Source organism: Myiozetetes cayanensis, unplaced genomic scaffold (assembly GCF_022539395.1).
Source record: "Myiozetetes cayanensis isolate MyiCay16 unplaced genomic scaffold, myiCay2020 scf3, whole genome shotgun sequence".
NCBI lineage: Eukaryota > Metazoa > Chordata > Aves > Passeriformes > Tyrannidae > Myiozetetes > Myiozetetes cayanensis.
In genome coordinates, this window is record NW_026087521.1 from 57,171,374 (window position 1) to 57,193,094 (window position 21,721).

At 35.8% G+C, this 21,721-nt stretch overlaps 1 protein-coding gene across 3 annotated transcripts in view; it reads right to left on the reverse strand.

The window, feature by feature from the left end:
• Positions 1 to 1,692: 1,692 nt before the first annotated feature.
• The window catches only part of KDM7A (lysine demethylase 7A), a 69,757-nt gene continuing 49,728 nt past the window's right edge, over positions 1,693 to 21,721 (reverse strand). For 2 of the 3 annotated variants that reach the window (XM_050324127.1, XM_050324124.1), the window contains exons 13-20: positions 20,900 to 21,024; positions 20,209 to 20,366; positions 16,458 to 16,555; positions 14,076 to 14,224; positions 13,726 to 13,938; positions 11,436 to 11,517; positions 10,082 to 10,358; positions 1,693 to 9,343 (exon numbers count right to left, since the gene is read on the reverse strand). In XM_050324127.1, the coding sequence (XP_050180084.1) occupies positions 9,249 to 9,343; positions 10,082 to 10,358; positions 11,436 to 11,517; positions 13,726 to 13,938; positions 14,076 to 14,224; positions 16,458 to 16,555; positions 20,209 to 20,366; positions 20,900 to 21,024 (1,197 nt within the window). In that variant the 3' untranslated portion in view covers positions 1,693 to 9,248. The remainder of the gene's footprint in view (positions 9,344 to 10,081; positions 10,359 to 11,435; positions 11,518 to 13,725; positions 13,939 to 14,075; positions 14,225 to 16,457; positions 16,556 to 20,208; positions 20,367 to 20,899; positions 21,025 to 21,721) is intronic. The other variant, XM_050324126.1, reaches the window with a different exon arrangement.

Here is a 21,721-nt window from a genome sequence, read left to right on the forward strand (position 1 = left end):
ACCGGCTCCACAAAATATTTAAGAGATCAGTGATTTCTTTTTATGTCATTCCTAACCTTTTAAAAGTCATTTTCAGTGAACCACAAGTTTGGCACATGAATGATAACTCAGCTTTTTCTTCAAGTCATGAACTCTAAAATATAGTAGGAGTTAGCATCAGTGCAGAAAAAAAAATTAGAAATGCCTGAATGTCCCAAACAAGTGGAAAAGAATTTAAATAAAGTATTTTGAGAATATTGGCAGCTCTATTTCGTTGTCAATGGAAATGTGCAATATAAGAATTAATAAAGACATTCCTTAAATCATAGCTATGGCAATAATAATAGTATTATGGGAGTTTGGTAGCTGACATTCTATATTGTTCAAAATCATTTGAGATAAGAGGTAACAGAAAACCAATGGCAACATTACTGAAGACAGTCTATAAGAATCCAGTGCAGAGCAGTAGCCCTGTATTGTGAGTACATAAAAGTTTGTGTGGAGAGGAAATGTCTTACATGTGAACCATGAGCGGTACACATTAATTTCCACTCTTCAAACATGTCAGGTTTTCTACTACAGATCACTTCCCCTTACAAACCTCACTCATAAGGAGACTGTGGGATGCGTAAAATGAAATGTCTTTCAGCTTTCTGTACAAACTGAACTTCTTTAAGTGAAACCCTCTTAATATTGAAGAAAATGCATCAACAGAAACAGTGGCTAAACAAATTTCTTGTAGTACCAGAAGAGGTATGTTATACAGTGCTTTCACATATTCCCAAAGCAGCTCACTAATACCTTTCTCTGAGTGGCTGCAAAAGCCTGGGGAGAAAGCGATCCTTCACATGCCATGTCCCATTTAATGCTCGGCCTCCCTCCTAAGATGATGGCAATTCAACCTCACTTGTGGCACTTATTTTATGACAGGCACAGCTGTCCAGCAGTCTTTGTAATATGATCAACTCGTTTTGCAGTAGTGCACTGCAGATTTTTGTCCCCCCTCCTGGTGGACCTGAGATGAATATGGACAGACTTGGAAGCAAAACGGTTCCTCTCAATGAGGAACCTCATCTGAGCCACCCAGTTTTGACACCACTTTTAGGGCAGTTGGCATGGGAAATACCCTTTGAATGCTCACCTTCGATAGGTGCCACTCAGGGGGAACAGAGGTCAGCTGCCTCTTGAGGAGAGGCACTTCAACACATGGGAACAGCTCTGTTCAATAATCATTTCATGACAGAATTTAAAACCATTTCTACAAGTGCTAGTCAAGTACAGGAAAATCCTTACTGGGCCAGACCTGTAATGGAGCTATTTGAGGACCTTTTGTAAAAAAGTAAAAAGAAAGAAAACCTTCTGCAACAAGAAATCAACAACTTAAAAAGGAAGCACATGATTTAGTATCTTCTTCAAATTAATACTAGCCTGAAGTTGCTGCCAAGTTAAACCACATTTCCACTGCCCAGATCCTATTTTAGGACATCAGAGTAGCAGTTTATATGAGAGTTTTGACTTTTACCTTAATCAGAACAAAAAGCTGACTTGTATCTTTATGACTTATCACCGAGGTGTACGATTCATGGGCAGATGTTTCTTCCAGATACAAATCACATTCTCCAAGTATGGCTGGTAACTTTACTCACAGTCATTGCAGCAAAACATTTCTTGTGAGAAATAAACTTTAGGGCAAAGCATCACAAACAAGCAGACTCTTTGTATACTGTTCTTTTAGTTGGCTTATACGTTCCAAAGTAGAGTATTTTTCCAAGACCAAAGCAAATACAGCAGAAGCAGTACAGATAAATAGATCTATTAAGCCAAACACAATTCTTCAAAAATTTGCAGTATTCTAAAGATTGAATATAATTTGCTTCAGAGAATTCAGATTTTAGTCTAGACAAAGCAAACTGTCCCAGTAGCCAGCTGTTAGGTGGAATACTATGAGCTCTGGCATTCACTGTCTCGATCACCAGCTGTTTTTTCTGCAGGTAAAAAACTTTAGTAATTGATCATTGTAGAAACAAAGGTGTTTAACAAGCCTGGTCATGTCAGAAGGAGGAACAATAACATCCTGGTTTTACAGTTTCAGTCCTCATTAACTTTTGGCTTGAGACAGTTGGCATTACTTACCAGCACTAAAAGAGTAATTTCAAGGTTTCCCAGGACAATTACTTCTACACAAAGAAAAAGTGTCTATAGAAACCAACACTCTGCATGATTGACTTCCCCATATTCATGCTGTTAGCCAGGTTTCCATCATCAATCCAAAGTTCCATCTAAACAAAACAAACTAGAAAAGGTTTGGTTGAATGTGTTAACTAAAGAACCACCAGCACAAAAGCTTCACAACTTAAGGAGGTCAGAACAAACTCTCTAGAGTTGAACTTCACTAAATGTACAGAAAAGCAAGTCTGTAGGCACTTTACAAGGGGGTACTTTACATCAAATGCAATAGAATACTGTTGATTAAAAACCAAAACCAGTAACTTTAGTTTTCAGATACCAAGAAGAGTATCTTGTCCATTCCCTGACTTTAGAAATTCAATTCTTTTGTCACATTTGGTAGCCTTGAAATCTTTAAAATCCATCTTTCCTGTAGGAAAGAACAATCCAGGTAAGTATTTCCCATCCTCTGCAAACAGAAAAGCAGACAACCAGAAACTCTGACTTTTAATGGAAATATATCTCCAGCTGCTGAAAGCTATCCAGTAGCATTTAAAGTAGCACTTGAGATATTTCATGTTTTCCAGTGTATTATCCTATTAAGTCTCTAAACAGCAGTCACAGAAAAAAATCTCTGAAGTGCAGCTGGCAAAAAACAAAAGGATAAATAGTAAAGGTGCTGATGTAGGTTTTTAGATGGGTATGAAACTTGTATTTGTGGCCCACTGAGGAGCTCTCTTAAGTCTATCACTTTAAGACCAAAACATTAGTATGAGCAGTGAGTTCAGTGTGACAAATCCAGATGAGTCTGTCTGATGGATATGCATAGCTTGTAGCATTGCTCTTCAATCACAGTGATTAAAATCTTTTCAAAATATATAGTTGCTCTGACAGCCAAACAGCTCTTTCAGATCTTTGGCAAATCTTGGGCTAACCAAATTTAAAATCAGTTTTAATTCATTAATTTAAAAGATGTAAAGACATGTCAAAATACAATGGGAACAGATTTCTGGACATATAAATATTTCATCTTCAACACCCGTACTTGATTCATGATTTTTGCTCATGATTTCTTACTCCATTCAAATGAAATTTGTTTTTGAAAAAGCACAAAAGTTTCTGCTTCTAAACTCTACAACACTACCATGTTTTAAACTTTAGGCCACAAAACTTTCTAGTTTGCTGGGTTTTTTAAAACTGTTTCATTAAGCAGTACATGGTTTGATGAGGTCAGCATTCTCGTCCTTTGTCTGTAAAGCAGCTGGCACAATGCAGTCCAGGTCAATGGACAGATCTCCTGGTCTGTACAGTCAACCTTAAATTCCCTAAAAATTAAGAAGCCAAGCTAAAAAGGAAACTTGAACAGCTGAACAGGGTTCTCCCATCAAACACCTTTTGGCAACTGGTTCTTCCAATGCCATTGCCACATCGTTTATCTCAGGCTCCCAGAAAATGACCACCACTGGAATCTGAGCATCATCACAGCACTGAAGCAGTTCAGCAGCACTGAGCACTACGTGCAGAAGAAAATGTAGTGTGAGACAGTAATGCTTCCATTACCCCCGAGTAGAGCACCCACATGCAAACACTGCACTGCCCTACGGAGTCAAAATAGGGAGCACGGACAACTGTACACCAGAAGATGACATGTGGTAGGAGAAATCAGCAGAGAAGTCGTCCAGGATAAAAGCAAGTACACCTAAGCACATGAAAGTGTAAAATAGAAAGCTCTTCTTCCAGAAACTGCACACACTTAAAGGAAAAAGAACAAAAAAACAAAAGAAAAAATAAATCAAGAGATGAGTCGGTCATCAGTAGCATGAGACAAACCTGAACAAAAACCAAGAGCAAAAACATGTAAATACCATTTGACACCCTTCTTATAGATCTAGATTTGATAATACGATGAATCACAAACACTTCCACCTCCTTTTTATATTAGGATTCAAAAAGAATATACACATCTTCACAAAATGCATTCAGTTGCCATATAATATACTTGGATTGAAATGAAAATTTGCACTTCGAATAAATTTTAGAAAACAGTATGAGAATATTCCCTCACATTTCTCCACAAAATTTCTTCTTTAAATTGTGACAAGTAAAGGGCACAGAGACTGGACCTAGAAAAGCATTTTTCTCCTCACGATATTCTGTACATTTTACTGTATTTACATTGAAGCAAATAGGCAGAAGTCTGAAGAAATTAAACACTTTAGAATGCTAAAATCAAAACATAAGCAATACAATTTTTTAATTTCAGTATTTTAAAGTACAGAAAGTGGAAACTAGGAATATCAAATACAAATTTAAACAAAGCCACTTATCTTCCCCTAGAATAATCAATGTGAACTACTTATAGAAACTTACAAATTTAAAGTAAAATCAAAACAAAATAAATACTGTACATACACTTTCCCTGCCTGCAGGCAAAAGAGGATGGGAAATACTGTTATGAATTGAAAAAAATGCTCTTAAAGCTGCAGCATCCCATTTCCCAGCCAAATACTTAACACAGTAGTGCGTTTCTGTAAAAAGGAAGACACACATACACCGACCCCTACTGAGCAGACAAGCTAATATTTTCAGAAACATTAAGAAGGAAAGATAGAAATTAGACTATGAGAGTAGAAAAAGGAGAGGAAAAGACAAATGGGCCAGCAAAACATTACTACAAAACTAGTAAATATAGCCAAGAACTAGCCCCCTTTTTTTTTTTTTTCAAATTCCATATTTAAAAAAAAAATTCACCCAAGCATTGGCAGCAATAGACATATCCCAGCAGAAGTGACAATACATATCAATATAATCTCTTAAAGTGATCCCTTTCATTCCCTTCCCACAGCATGAAACTCTTATGGCTTAATTTATATTAAAAGTAGAAAAAGTCTTTTTTTTTTTTTTTTTTTTTTTCCAAACAGAAATGCAGCCTATGAAGAACAAGCATTTCCTTATCAGTGCTACTTTTATTTCCCATCCACTGCATGACTTATCACTCATACGCTCCCACAAAGAGGGTTATTTTTTGTTGGGTTTATTTTTTTGGAAAAACGGATGTTGCAGCTTTTAATCTTGTTTAACGACAAATAGTAAGGCCCTCGGTTCCATTTGTATTTCTTCTGTGAAAGAAAAGCTCTGGGATCACTCAACCCCAGAGCTATAAACAGCTTTTAATGGTCTGGAAGTATTACATGAATGATGCTCTGGAAAGACACTAGATTTGGGGTCATGGTGGGAGCATGAAGAGATAGGTGGGCATGTGGAGCCTAAATAGGGCACTAGTTACTGGGTCATTCTAGTTTCAGTTCTGCTTAGTCTCCACAACTACCAAAAAGGGGGTAGGCAAGATTCTCATCAGCTCTGGCTTTGAAATCCTGCAAAAATGTTCATCATTTACAACTTAATGGCCTTGCGAATGAAGGTAGCTTATGCTTTATAGCAAAGCCTAGGGAAAGCTGAAGCGTGTAAAATGTGATAATGACACTGTGCTCTCTTACATCTCTACCAAAGGTAACACAATCACTTCAACCACCAAAAAAAAAAATAAAAATCGAACCCCCCAAAACTTCCCATGTGATCAGAAAACAACAATTTTAACTCTCAACATCTAACCCTTCTAAAATTCTCTTTAAGAATGAATTAATGTAGAGTATTACAGGTTGCATAGGTAATCTACCTCAGAGGTCAACAAAGGCTACCCTGTAGCCAGGGTTTATTAGCAAGTATAGTAGGAGAAGAAAAGGGAAAGTTGCTGGAAGTCTTTGATATAGTTTCTAGGTGGTCTTTCCATTTTCATGTTTGTTTCTTTTTTTTCAACTGTAGGAACATGAGAACTTAAGAGACTGGGAAAACCCCTACAGTATTTGATTTTCAATTGTTCTGTCTACAAAAAAAAAAAAAAAAAATTATGCCAAATTCAAGTTCCCTGACTTTTCAAAAAATATTATCCTTGAAAATGAACTACCACAGCTGGCTTGATTCTCTGTCATCCAGCCAGTGTTCCCTACTCCCTCCCTCTTCTACCCCAAGTGAGACAGCAAGGAAGAAAACTGGGGTATTTGTCTCCACTACAACAACACAAGGTTCAGTCCATCTACAGAAAGATTGGTGCAGTAGTGATTTCATCTAGAACACAATAAAAATATCTCTACATACAAGCACACAAAACAAGTGAGGTTACCACATCCTCTTCATAAGCTACCAGGAGACTTCTTTTCCCCCCTTTGTTGTTTTTTTTTTTTCTTTTTTTTTTTTTTAATACTACTCATCATGGCAATTTCTCTTAAATTACTTGTTCTGAGGTGGAACATCAGATTTAACTTCTGCTGGAAGCATGGATTATCTGAAGAAAATGCGAATGAACCTCTGCCTGTTGACAGCCTCTGAAGAGACTATTACATAAATTCACGACAGTGGAGAGCCACTCAGAAAAAAAAAAAAGGTAGAAAGTAGAGCAAAAGAAAGAATAAAACCAAGAAGAAATAATATATATGGGTCCAGCCATATCTATGTTCCAACAGTAAGGTACAGATAAATAATGTGGATGGTCAAAAAAGAGACTTTGTATAAGCCAGTACAAGAAAGCATACTCAGTATTTTAAAATTCCTTACTCCAGATTCTATTCTGGCATACTTTTACTTCAGATAAAAATCTGCCTTTAAGGAGAGAGAACTCATTCTTCATTCCACTTTGGATCTCACTGCTGCCCTAAACTGGAATTTTCTATTATTAGAAATTATTCAGCTAGCAGGAAGGAAACAGTTTGGTTCAATATGCTAAAGCTAAAACAGTTTCCAAAGCCTGGCAGGCATTTGCTCAAGTTTAAACATAGAGAAAATTTATATGGGTATATAATTGTAACTAATATTGACATCACAGTTTCTCTCTTTGACTGACTTTGGTGAGAACATATTAGAGGATAGTTAAAATATTCTCTTTTAACTATTTCCATCTGGAAATCATAGCACCTGAGAACACCAACTCCATATAGTAATTTTCAGCACCCTTAGAGTACCTCTTAGCTTATCTTCTACTTCTTAGAAATCCTTTGTTACCTCCATTCCCAATATTATAGAGGTTGATAACTTGTTTTAATTTAAAAAAAGAATAAAAAATTTAAAAGACTGAAAACATGCTTTTGTGAAACGTTAATTAGCAAGCAAAAAAAAAGTACACCCATACAAGTCACAAAACAAGTCAAGTCAATATAATGTAAAAGTTGGGCTGCAAAAAACACTTCTAAACTATAATTTTCAAGCTCCAGACAAAGTAAAGCTATGAAAACTACCTGACTTACTTGCAACTGCATTATATTTTGATGCTTCTCCATTTAGAAACAGGATAATGCTAACTGGTTTTGATCCTGCAACAATTAAAAACACCTGACATTAGAACTATTTTCATAAATTTCTACAGGCATTCATAATCTAGCCTAAATAAAAATAACTCCGCACAAATACTCTGGAAAGTAAAACTGAGTTTGCTTTTTAAACTACAACAAGAGAAAATTACTCCAGTATAGAATATGGAGGAAGGAAAAACTGGTGTGGAAAGTTAAATCAAATTCATGACTTGGACAGTGACACAGGAACATTTTTACTCTTAGAAACAAAAAAAAAACCCTAACCAACCAACAACATTGTTGTCATTAGCATATTAATATTTACATTTTGGCTGGACCCTGCAAAATGCCCTTTTTCCAGAATCAAGTAAAGGTATTCCCCTTCATCCCCGTCCCTCAAAAGTTAAATATTTAATTTTATATTACAGAAAAATACAAATTTTAAATCAAAATTATTTACAATAATTCAGAAATGGCATTTGTTATCAGCTCTGTAAGAAGCCTGACACAAATGATCATTCTGATACCAGTAAGCTACTTAAATGCTTATATATGCACCAGTTAAGACTTTTAATTGGCTGTCTCACCCAGCTTTGAAAGCAACACACATTCTCCTGCTTTCCTGGCTCTTCAGTAAAATGTGTTTAAAGTACAATAATAACATTTTAATGCTTCTTCCATGCTACATTAAGTAATATGCCAAATCTTATGACTGCAACGTATACCTTATGAGTTATTTCAGAGTAACTGTTCTGAAGAAACATTTATCCTAACTGATGTCCCCGTTCCTCCAAAAAGATATATTGGGTTTTCCTCCTTTGTACCAACTCTTAAATAACCTGCACAAATACAATTTCAGGCACCTTTTTCACAGAAGAAAATCATCACAGACAGATCATCAGGAGGAAAAGTATGCACTCAAATTTGGAGGAAAGAGGTGCAGTTTAAAACAAGCTAGCTACTGGACTGACATAAGAAGATTCTTCTGTCTTTAGGAGTCTCTTCTAGTCCATTAAATAAATAAATCTGATAATAAAGAGGACAGGTCAAAAAATAAACAAGCTTGCAGAGAATATGCAACTTGCAAGTCAACAGAAGCCCAGCCAATAGCTTACAAAAAGCAGGAAAAAAAATAAGATTCCATATGCCTTAATTTAAAAAATAATTAATAATGCATCTCACCCCTATTTAAGACTATAACCTGAATATCAAATTTAGGAGTCCAGACTAATCACAATTAATGTGGCTCTCCACTGCACCAAACACACATTATCAAAACAATTTAAAACTTTCACATTATTAAATCTAAATTAATAACCCCCACAGAAAAAGTCTTCCAAATAAATAGGTTTTTTAAATGAATTTAAAAGTTGTGAAAATCTATCAGAAATAAATTATTGATAAACCACCTTCATCATCTTCCCCTCATTAATTAGGTCAGAAACTACCAGCAACAAATGATATTCAAGCCCTGATGAGAGACTATTTCTCACAGTCCATGTCTCTCTGAAGATTTCCTCGTTCCCGTATGGTTATTGCTGAGCAGGTGTGGCACAGTGAAAATGCAGCATTGGGTTGGGTTTGTGTTCTTTTTTTTTTTTTTTTTTTCTTTTTTTCTTTCTCGTTTTTGTTCATCAGGCAGTGTTTTAGATGGTACATGCAAGTCTGCTTCAAGCAGAGGAATAACAGCAGCTCCAGGCTCTGTCGACCTCAATACTGGTCTGTGTAGGAAAGACAGCAGTAGTAGAAGTAGCAGCTACATTAAACAAAGAAGCGTGCATGGCCATTCCGGTTCAGCTTCAAGATCTTCCCAAGGCGCTGTTTAGCAGTTGCCATTCCTTTCTTTGGACGTTTGCCTGAAAAAAATGAAATCGAGCGCTTCAATCAGGAACTTCAGAGTAAGTTTTAATCGTTGCAGACCAGCGATGAAACTCAGCGTTCAAGCTGAAGCAGGCAAAATTCTCACCCAAAACAGTTTCAAAAACAAACAAGCAGGGAATCAGAATTGTAAAAATAACCAGGAATCATGTTCTCTAAACTCTGGCTAGCGTTATCATAAATAAAATTATTATATGATTTACAAACCTTTCTAGTCTGTAATGGGCAGTGGGTGGAGTAGGGGAGAAATTAAACTGAGCTTCCTGAATTTTACACAAGTTATTCCCTTGAGTAAGTTATAGAATATAAACTAGAAACTGAAAACTAAATAGTATGCTCATCAGACTATTTGTGGAGTGTCAGAATTTTTAAACCTTCACTTTGATAAAGAAATCTGATTCAGGTCAGTGTTTCAGAGAATAGTTGTGTTTGTTCCCTGTAACAAATGCAAAAGAAACATCCTGTGCAATTTTAACTATGAAAGCTTCATCTGGCCACATAGCCAGCTAGATCTCTCTTAATTCCACCTTCACACGTTCTGTGTCAAAATCTAAGTGTCCAAAGTATGCTCACTTTGTATTTTTCCTCAAGGTCTAATCCTGTTCTTTACTCAGTTTCTGCATCTAACAGCTCTCTTTGATGTTTACCATCTCCTTTTTCTAGTCTTTTCTTTTTCCCCCCCTCCACTCTGACAAGAGGATGACGATAACCATTACCTTTTGTTGCTTGGTTGCTGATAGGGGGTGGGTTTGATGCTGGCCTCTTTGTTGGATGAAGTGGTACAGAAAAGGATGTTTCACCATACGGCCTGTCAGGGCTAAGGCTGCCATCACTCAGCTGACATTCTCCTTGAATTAGACTGGAGTCTCGTGTGTATTTGCCATGCTGAAAACTCAAGCTGTTGTTGTGGACTATGCTTCTGTTTTCCTGAACCTTGTAATTGGTTTCTGATGTACCCTCTTTCTTGATATATTTTTGAGTTTTATTTGCATCCTAGTATGGAAATGAGAAGAAAAAAATGTAGAGGTTAGTACCTTCTGGCTACAAGTTCACTCCAGTTTTTCTAATTCTAATCTGTGTCTTTGAAAAAGGTATTTCAGTTCCACTAGTATTTGACCACTTTACAATTCTATCATAGACACCTCTTAAAAATAACATACAACATAGTCTCTGTGCAATTTTTTCCACATGCATTTAAGGACAATGCTACAGATTAATTACACATACCAGTGTACTCAACTTCTCTGCTTTTTGGTTTTAGTTTGCAGTGACCAAAACAAATGCAATTGTTCTTGATTAAACCAGTCACTACAACAAGCTATACCATAATCACTGACTACTTAAATAGGTAACTTGGTTTCAATATTCAGCTGATAAGACAACAAATGCTAAATTGGGAATAGCAAACTATAAGGAGTATCATGTAGTTAGATAATCTTACCAAGCCAACACTACAAAGCATGCAGTTAAAAACCAGTGCTATTTAATGGCTGTAAATTTGCAACTTTAATTGTTCTATTTAATTAATTATTCTAACTTCTAATACAGACAAGTTTAGAAATACTAAAAAAGTTCAAAGTGTCAGACACACAACCTATCATTCCTTGCTGGATTCCATCTGGATATCAGAAAACAAGAATATTCCTTGTTGGCTGTTAAAAGGTTATATCATTTTGGCAGTACCAATTTCCTAAGCAAGTATCTTTATTATAAATACTATCAACATATTCCACTTGTTCTTATGCTCTGGTTGGGAATAATAAAACAATAAAGTGTTTCCCCAGTTAGACTGAATGTAAATTCACGCTTTTTGAATAAAGTATTTTTGATTTTTCAAGATACTGCCCTAAACACCTTCATACTAGCCAATATGAGAGAATTTGAAAGCAAAAAAACTTAAACAATGAAAAAAAGCATGGCAAAAATATAATACCCAGCCACCAGAACCAGAGGTATCTATTATCAGATATGCAGCGTGGAAAGACGTGTCTACCATGCCTCCTATACTTACACCTTCATGATCTTTTCTCCTATAAAAATGTGTTCAAAATGTTTAAAGCACTGCTTTACCTGAGGGGTAATCCTCGAAGCTTCGTTTAGGTGTCTAGACCATGCTGAAGTTCCCAAGTCTCTTTCCTCTTCCTTCACAGACCTACCTAAAAAGTTCAACAAGCCTAAATTTTAAAATCAATAACTATGAATACAAAGATAATTATACGTTTGAGTGACTTTAAAAACAAGAAAAAAAGGAAAACACAATGGAAAATATTTCCTGAATACAAATTAAAATTTAGAGCTGCTTGGTTCTACACACTAAATTGGGAAAACAATCTCACAGTACAAATAAACCTAATTAAGGATCAATACACCACAGTAATAAGGTTAAATATAATCCTTCAAATTTCAAAGCATTGATGTTGAAGACAGTACACTTCCTTTGTTAAACTGTAGTTTTCTACCAGGGCTTTGTATCATGAGAAGTTCATAGAAAGATGGACATTTCACTTTCAGGTATTATTGACCATATTATTTCCAAGCAACGATGTGCTATTCAGGTGCAATATAAGGAAGAACTGTGCTCATGGGCTCATAGAAGAAGTGTCTGCATTGAAAATACATTTACAATACAGTTAACTTGTAAAATTAGGGTATCCCAAGACGCCGATTCAATTTGCATTTGGAGAGACTGAAAGGTTTTATGAAACCTGCTAACTAACAAGCACAGTTTCATCTTCACCTGTGTAGTTTGACACATGTACTGGGTCTGGTTGGAACAGATTTTTTTCCTAACACTCCATACAGTGATGTGTCACAACTTTCTCTTTTGCTCCTCTGCTCATTGTAATAAGTAAGGTAGGAGTAGGCAAGAGACTGGGAAAGGACATAGCCAGGACAGCAGACCTGTATTGGCCAAAGGGATATTCCATACCACAGAGTAGACACAGAATGTTATGCTTGGCAATAACAGCCGGGTTAGAGGAAGATGCCAGAGGAAAGGCAGTCGAAGGCAGTCCCTGCCTAGAGATTAGCTGGGCATCAGTTTGCTTGAAGAAGGTAGTGAGTGACTGCCTTTACACCAGTTGTTTCTTTTCTCCTTTCTTCATTTACTAAATTGCCTTTATATCAATCCATTAATATTATCACCTTGGTTATTTCTACTCCCTTCCCCATTCCACAGTGGTGGAAAGGAGAACAAAAGGCTGTGTGGGTGCTTAGCTGCTGGCCTGAGTCAAACCACCCCAATCTGGAAAGCTGAACCTTATGACTTTCATGAAGTTACAAAGGTGGACAGACACTGTATGTGTCTGTGTGGTTTGCTGGTTAGGTTTGGGTTTTTTTGGTTTTTTTCTGCTGGTTGTGGGTTTGTTTATTTGTTTGTTTGTTTGTTTATTTGGTGGGTTTGAACGACCTAGAGCTTCAGCTACCAGAACACAGCCCATGACATCACATTTGGCTTTCCTGTTATCCATATAAACAAATATCAACATACTATCAGTTCTTTGAATCAGCACCGTGTTTGTTGGTGGGGTTCTATTTGTTTCACATCAGTAAAGTTATAATCCTCTTCCATTTCTCCCTCAAGCAAAGGATGTTCACACACGATGACTTTCTCTCTGTTGCAATAAGTGATTTTGATTCCTTTGAGGGGATTAGTGTTAATGTTCTCCTGTCTTGCATTCCCAAAATGCATTTAACAGATGTCTGCTTTCCACAGACATCAAAATGCCACTGACAAAAAAAAATGACCTCTGAATACTCCTCTTTTAATGCACTGTATTCATAGCAGAATTTCAGGAGTAAAGCCAAATACGCCTTCTAAAGACACATGAAAAATCACCAAGCAGATTCCTATGGATATCTAAGCAACACATTTGTCATGAAAGCTGCAACCATGAAGGTTCTGTCTTTTCTGAAAGAGATTACATTTTCAGTCTAGCCACAATTTTGCCACTCTTATAAGGATGCTGCAAAACTTTTATATGGAAATATTTTGAAGGGGTATTCTGATGACAAGCTAAGTTTATCCCAGGGTTCAGAAGTAACATTTACATTTAATTAAAAAAATAAACAAAAACAACAACAACAACAACAACACAAAAAAAAAACCACAAAAAACCACACCAAAAACACACACACACAAAACAAACAAACAAAAACCCAACAAAACACCAAAACCAAAGAACACAGCTTTATTGGCAGTCTGATTAAAAACTACTAATGTAAAGACTACAAATCTAAAAATGTAAATTTAAGTGCTTATTCTGAGCACTCTGTCCAAAAGCAGAAAGCTTTTTGTTGAATATAACAACAAAATAATAACAAAAGCAGAAAGCTGTTGGAGTGTCATTAGTTCAGATACCTACCACATTCTACTGTTTTGTGGCTCTGAGATGGCTGTCTGTCTTTATGTCGACTCCTGGCGTAGCTTCTGTGTTCCTGAAGGGAGGTTCTTTTATTTGTGCAGTCTGTGCTTTGAGTATGACCTGGTAAACATGTAGTATAGTGCAATCCTGCCATAGAAAGCATGCCCTGAATAGCTTCTTCTTCTGTACTTGTCGAGGTAGGACATTCCCTAGAAAAACAAAGGAGTAGTAAGCAGTTCAAAACAGAACCCTCTGAAGGACTGGGTTTTACCCCGGTACAAGGTAGAACAATAAATACATGTGAAAAGGCCTAACAGTTCATAAAAAATGCCAACAATGTGCTTACTTTTTACTGGGAGTTTCATTTCTGGATGGCTTCTGGGTATTTTGACAAAGGTCTCTCATGACCTTAGATTCCTCTTTGAAATTTGATGTTACTTCCTGTTTCTCTTCATCACCTGAGCTTTCTGACTCCTCTGTGGAGGAATCCTTCTGCTGAAACAAGAGGGAACAGAATGCAGAATGGTCACTAGACCTCCTAAATGGAGACACTATCTTAATTTATGCTAAGTGAATAATTCAAAAGCTTTCAGGTCTAACTTTTTCACATATATAGTATTCAGAATGCAGTTGATTTGAATATAACAACTGAGATGCTATACATCCAAAATATGTAATACTGGTGAGGACACAGTCCAGCAGTATTAAAAGCATTTCCAAAAGCAATGTTCTTACCAACCACCACACATATTAAACCATACACAAATCACTATATTCTCTTTCAAGAGAGCACTAACTCAAGGTAGAGGCAAAAAACCCAGAAGTGTGGTTCCAAGCAGCAGCCAGAACTGATGCAAATTACATATAATTACATATAATTCTGCCCCAAGTAACTGCTTCTGGTTCCCGCTCTCACAAAATGTAACTTGCAGCAGCACCATCTCCCTAATGAATGACAGAAACTCTCAGGTAAATCCAGAGCACAGCAGGAAGAGACACAACAGCTGTTGTCTCTCTTACAGTGGCACAGCCTCATTTCATGAATGAAAGAGCTTTTCAGCTCCTGCTGAGATTACAGCTTGTATGGGCAGGAGCTTCTCAAAGGTGGAGCAACCATATGTGACTCAATATGCCTTTACACGAAGCAAGGGCTACCATACATATGTTCCATCTTGGTAATTCAGACTAATCTATTTTCAACAAGTACAGAGAACATCGCAATGTTTTTTTCAAGCCAAGGAATATGCATAACACTCAATTAAAAAGTGTTGAAAGTGGGAGATCAGAACATGGATATGTTCTGATCCTTCAAGACTGACATCACTATCCCTATCATCAAAAATAGAACTGGAATAAATTAAGTGCATTGCATCACCAAGGGATATTTTTATACAATAGTCTCATTCACAATAGCAGCTTGCTAATCTTTGACACTCAGAAAGTGACACAAATGGGCAATTAAATTATAACTATGATTCAATGTTAGTAATAAAGGCATTGTTTTCTTAAGATCATATCCAGCACAATGTAACAATATTAAAAGGATTTACAGGAGCTAATGAGAGAGTTCATTTCGGATATGTCATTACAAAAGACAAATTTAAATATGTAGAAAAATTATTCCATTAGATATTCCAAATTTAAAAGCAGAAGAGTATGGGAAGAACTGAGAGAGTTTTAAATAGCATTAATATAAAACATTCACTCATTTACAAAGTCATACAAAACTGGCTACATTCTCCTGTGAAGATGAGATATATCACTTTTGAGTAACTAATGATTCTGTGTCTTAGAAAAGGGAACCTGCTGAGCCAAAGTTGCTGACAATGCAGTTAAACCAGAAGAAGCCACACTGCGAAGATTCCTATCACTTATTCCAACATCTATATAAAGTAATCATGAAAGACAACAAATATCAAAAAAAGATCTTGACCACTATGAAAAAAGCAGGAATTTGAAGACTTCTTGTAAAGTCTACATAATAGGTTGAAAATTGAATGAAAGACCAAAGCATTAGCTTTCCAGAAGTATGAAACAAAAATCCAAGGTAATCACTCCACCCTACTGCTGAAATTAGTAAGCCAGAGCACAATTTGCAAATGAGAAAAATAATTACAATATTTATATATGCATATGCACATTTCTAAATACTAGAAGTTGTATTAAAATATATGTTTGCAAATATGCATGTGTTTGCATTTATTTTTCATTTAGTTCTAAGGAAATCACTACAATCTAGACACTCAAATGGAGGATTCCCATTTACTTCCAGTAGTCTAAAATACCTGAGTAGGATTTAGTCATTTCAGCTTATTTAAAAAAACTGAATACCTGTAAGATTGTTTCCAACTAACTATGTACTAAAATGAAAATTTTGTGGTAGATACTCATAATTCAAAAGATACAATTTAGACTTTTTAAAAAAATAAATAAACAAAGCAACTAAGTTCTAACATTTCTCAGACTGTTCGTCCTCTGCCAGCCCTACTTCAATGACAATGGAGATCATAAAATTTGGCTCAAGATAGCATATGTCATAATTTTTCTCAAGACTAGAATAAATGAAGAATGAGGCAGAACATTAAGTCTGACATACCAACTTGAAGGAGTACTAAATACTTTGTTATTGCGGTTTTAACACAAACTTTGACCATGCAAATTTGAAATGTGTGAGTAAAATTATATTTAATTGTTTCATTAACTTTTGTGACCTTTTTTCTAGCTATACCTGTGTAGTGCAATCAGGCTCAGATTCTTCTGAATCAGAAATATCAGAGTACTCTGAGGATCCATTCCTGAGTTCTGATTTCACACTTTCAAAGAACACTGCAGAGAGAAAAATTAAAATATATAAGACCCAACATTTATTACATATAATATTTAACTATGATTTTGGAAGTAAAAAACAAGAAACACATATTTCAGTTTTTAACAGTCTGTAAACAAAAGCACATCCACACATTGATCTGGTTCACAAGTCAATTCTGCTTAGAAATGTAATGAATTGCCTACTGCTGACCAATAGACTCCTCAAACAATTGACTGGATGAAGACAAGAATATATATCAGGTGCAGCAAAAGTATACATTTTTTTCTCTCCCATAAAGCACATACTCCATAGATGGCACCTTGGGCAATTTCTGCTTTTGTGTACAGGGTACAGTCAAGAGAAGTGGCTCTCAAAAAACAATCAGAAATAATGTTCAATTTTACTTTTCCTTAGACTCTCTGAACCTGGAATTTCCTTGATTGAAAACAAAAGCAGTTATAAAGAAACACTAAACATGGAAGTCAGAGGATATTACATGATTTAAAGGCTAAAAAATTGCATTACTTGCAATTTTACTTCCATGTCACAATTGACTGGCATATTCTACTGCTTTTGTGCTACTACGAAACTGCCAATCAGGGTTAAAATGAAGACCTGTTAAATATTAAAGTATTACTGTGATGATACTTGCATTGTTTTCATCACAGAACAACCTGAAAAGGAAGATGAGGAAATACCAACCTTAGACATGCTTTTTGATAGCAGTAAGGTAAAGAACTAATAAGAGAAGGTGTCAAAATAGACATCACAAACACTTGCATGTGACAAAGTAATCAATCAAAGCAGCTAACTAGTCCACATGGTTTACTTTAAGTGCTGAAAGAACTCAAACGTGAAGCAGCTGAGCAGTTCTCATAAGCCTGTACGCTTAAAAGACAGCATATGCCTCACAGAACCACAAGCAGGAAACACATTTCTAAGGGTTTGGAATCCACGGCTCGAGGCCAGTGGGCTGTATGTGTACCTGTGTCAAGGATGCTGGTAAAAATCTTGATTAAGTACAAATTTGTTGAAGATGACAACATGCAGTTTAAGTAGTAGAAGTTTTTTGGAGAAAAGCCAAATAGAATTTAAAAAAATTATGAATATATATCAAGAAAGTAGTAGCTAAAGAAAGTAACATGACTTTTCAAGTACTTACAGTTTCATACAAAACTGTGCTGAATGAATGAACACAAGTAAAGTTGAAATGTTTGTTTCCTTACAGCATAGTTTTACATGAAACTACATAAACAACATATGATTATTCCTAACTCTAATTGTGCAATAGAGGATGTATATGTAACTGCAATTCTGATAGGGTTTTGCTCCTATTGAAAACTGTGGAAAGCTCACAAATAGGCATCCAATATATTTCAAGGGTATTATTAATTTCTAAACACTGTATAATGGTAATTATTTTTAGAGTCAGAAGAAAGCTAAACATGAGACTTGCTATCAGAAAGTGAATAAAATGAACAGCTGGTACCAAAAGCTAGAGGAGACTAATTAAAACTTCAGAAAGTGTTAGAAAGAGGAATATCTAAGCACATTAAATGAGCAACACCATAATATATGAAGTTAAGCTAAATAAAGTAATGCTTACCATATGACAATAAAATTAATATTTTAAATTACTGCAGCTTAAAACAACCCAAGGAATTGCTGATGATGACTCATGTCATTTCAAAAAGGCAAATTCTAGGATAAGCAACAGCATGCGTGATACAGAAAACATCATTTTATAGCTCAAAGAATTTTCCTTTAGACTACTGCCTTTTCCAAGAAAAGTTATGGCTCTGTATGCTCCCAGAGACTGGGAGGAGTACTCCAGAAATCAGGTGAATGACAGGAGTCATTATCTCTACGATCAGGCTAAGCTACTGTAAATTTAAAAACCCATCTTAAATCACCTTCCCTTCATCCACACAAAGTATCTTGCTCTATTAAGCACAGCACTTGATCTTTGTCTCTCTGATAACAGTAGGTCACCATTTAAAACTAGGATCTTGGCATGACACACAAATCTCTATAGAGCTTGATCTGTTTAAAGGCATCTGTCTGTAGACAGTGCCTCTTGGCCTTAATCCCAGTGAGAACAATGGAAGTCGGAAGCTGTTATAGAAACAGGTAGTTCCTTTTATGGAATTCTCTGCAGACAGTACCTTCCCCCTTCTTTCTCTTTAGACTCTCAGTTATGGTAAAATAATCTAACACAGGTAATCTTTAATAGGGAAGTTCAAAGACTCTCAATCTTCAATTAAAAATATTAGTGATAGTCCTGAGTACTCAACTGCTGGAAGAACAAGCTCAACATTCACCTCTAGTTCCAAGTACATTTATTGCATTTGGATACCCACTGCCATATTCATTTTGTACCAAATAAGAGCAACAATTTTGAAGAAAATCTACCATTTCTCTGTATGATTTAATCTTTGATTCAAGTGCAAAGCTTACTTTAATTTACTTAATTTGGTTTTGAAAGTGAAAAAACACCACAGTAAGCCTCACTCAACAAGTTGTTTGCCTTGCTTCATGAATACCTAAGAAAGATCTCTTTCATGTGCAGGCTTCTTAATACAGTCCTCTGCAATGTTTGGAAGCACAGTAAAGAGGGATTATAATTTGCTTTGTTAATGAAAATAATTAAGTATTTTATGCAGGTTGACAGTGGACTCAAATGTTGTTATGAACTGTTGTGCAGGAAACTCAGGGAACTGTAAGTCTCTAGAGGAGTCTTATTATCTTGAAGTGTTGACTTCAGTTTCCTAGAACATACCCTTTGAGCCCTTGAAAGCTCTATTGTGGAAGGATGTGACTTTTATAATTAAACAGAGAGCTGAACAGTTATGTCAAGGACCAATTTGTCACTGCACACAGAGTGTATGATTAATAATAGGCACTGACAACAGGCATTCAATATTGATACTTTACTAATACACTGTGTGATCATCACTGCTGAACACTTGGTAGGAAGGCTTCAGGCTACAGAAAGACCAAAAAAGATTAATTCCTAGTGAAGGACGGTTTAAAGCACTGGAAAGTGGGATTAAAGTGTTTTACAAATAACCTCAATTCTATCCCAGTCTTGCAAAGGCTGAAAGTGTAAGATTTTATTAATGCCAAGTTATGTCTTATTGCTTGTATGCAATAAACCTACTCATTATCAAAACATACAAAATTGAATGATCAAGTAGGTAATAATGAAATGGAACAAAAAGTGAAATATAAGATAGTTTTAAAATTATCTGCGTGTTATGATCCTTCATTCTATACATGGAATGATGTGATGTGCTTTTCACACTGAAGTGTATTTGGGTCCAAAAAAATTAAAAAAATCAGCAGTCTTACATTATGAAACAGACCAAAAGTAATAAATACTCATCCAGACAACCAACCAAACCTCAACTCTGAAAAATGCTGAATGTAGTATTCAAGATGGTACTAACATAAAAAGTGAGTTTTACTTTTCATCTCTATCCTGTTGGCTTCTGCAGTAGACAAATAGTATTTGACAAGTGTTTTGTGTAACTTCTAGTATTACTCCTCAGATTTATTACTTTGTCCTCTTTATATTTTGGTAAAATTTCAGTCAGACTGACCAACAGTCATTAGACCCTTTTTGAGATCATCAGAATGTTCAACTGATGGGAATTAGAGACAATCTTACTGTTCAGTGGTTTCTGGGCTTCTGCATTCCCTTCTCCTTCACATCCTGAGGGTTGGTCTTCTACCTTAACAGTCGTCTTTTTTGACCTTGTCCTGTCGTCTTCATCTTCACTGTCTGCTGTGTAAAGACTTCGATCTGTAAATGGACGCCTCTCATCTCTGTCTCACGAGTAAAAAGAAAAAGTCATGTTAATCTCAGAAACCTGAAGCAATTGTTTTCCTTTCATTATTTACAACATAACTCTTGAGATACAACAGTACAAAACAACAGTAATATCCTCTTATGCTCATCTCTTCATTCAAAATTGTACTTATTGCCATTTTACTTCCTGTACAACTATTATTTCCATAAAGATACAAAGTTTAACACCAGAATACTTTTAAAGAGAATTACTCTAATAGATGGATACAAAAAACTGTTTCTACTTTGAGGCATTCCCTTCAGTACAAACCAAACCGAGCATCTGAATGAAATGCTCTAACAAAGGAACCTGCAAAGAATCCCCTCCTCTTCATTCCTTAAGCATTGCTCCACTAGGGGACAGCAGACACAGACATTCCTTCTATCCTCCTAATATGAATCTTACTGGTAAAAAGAATCCAGAGCTCCACAAATAAAAATGTTACTAACAATTAGCATACTCCAGACCATAATGACTACAAAAAAGTGATCCACAACCAATCCTTTATACCTGATTATTCTTCCGTTTGACAGCAGAAGGCGAAGATCATTGTCTTTTGTTCGCCACTCAGGTACTGTAGAAGATGGCTGAAAGGGCTTGTTAAATCTCCCATTCAGTTTTGAGCTTGCAGTATCCTAAAGAAGTAAAAGCAATGTTGCTTATTATTTATTCCTATAAATTCAATTGGTTTTTTTCTGCACTCCATAAAAGATTAAATTCAATACTAGGATGGTTACCACCTGAATAACCAGCTTCAGTAAGCTCAAAAAAAACATTTGGATGTAAAAAGTGACTGCACCTTCTCCTTCCTTGAATCACCTTTACTCTACTGAAGCATCTGAAACAACTACAACTTTCCTGTAATGTTTCCTTTTATGTTTCCTTCAGAGAAATACCAATAGAGATGGGCAAGCCAAAAGCTGTGCTTGGAACTGATATGGCAGCTCCAGGACTGGGTATCTGGTCCCTGAAATTAGTATATCAGAACTAATTTAGAGGACAGTAAAATATCAGTAATGGAAAGTAACCTGCCATAAGCAGAACTTTCTTACGCAAAGCAATTTACACTTGACATATACTCTGAAGCAATCAGCACTGCAGTTATGCCCCAAACCAGGAACATGTAAAATAATGGTTTTTTTAAATCCTGTACTGATATTGAACATTATATTTCTACATTGAATGACAATGACTAATTCTCCTAAACATTTGTTTGCAGCAATGAACTGCATGAGCTAACTATTTGTGGCAAATCTTAAATTCAGCCTCCTGTCTTCGGGGGTTAAAGTGAATGTCTCTTGTTCCATAACTTATGAAGACCAACCTAAGGAT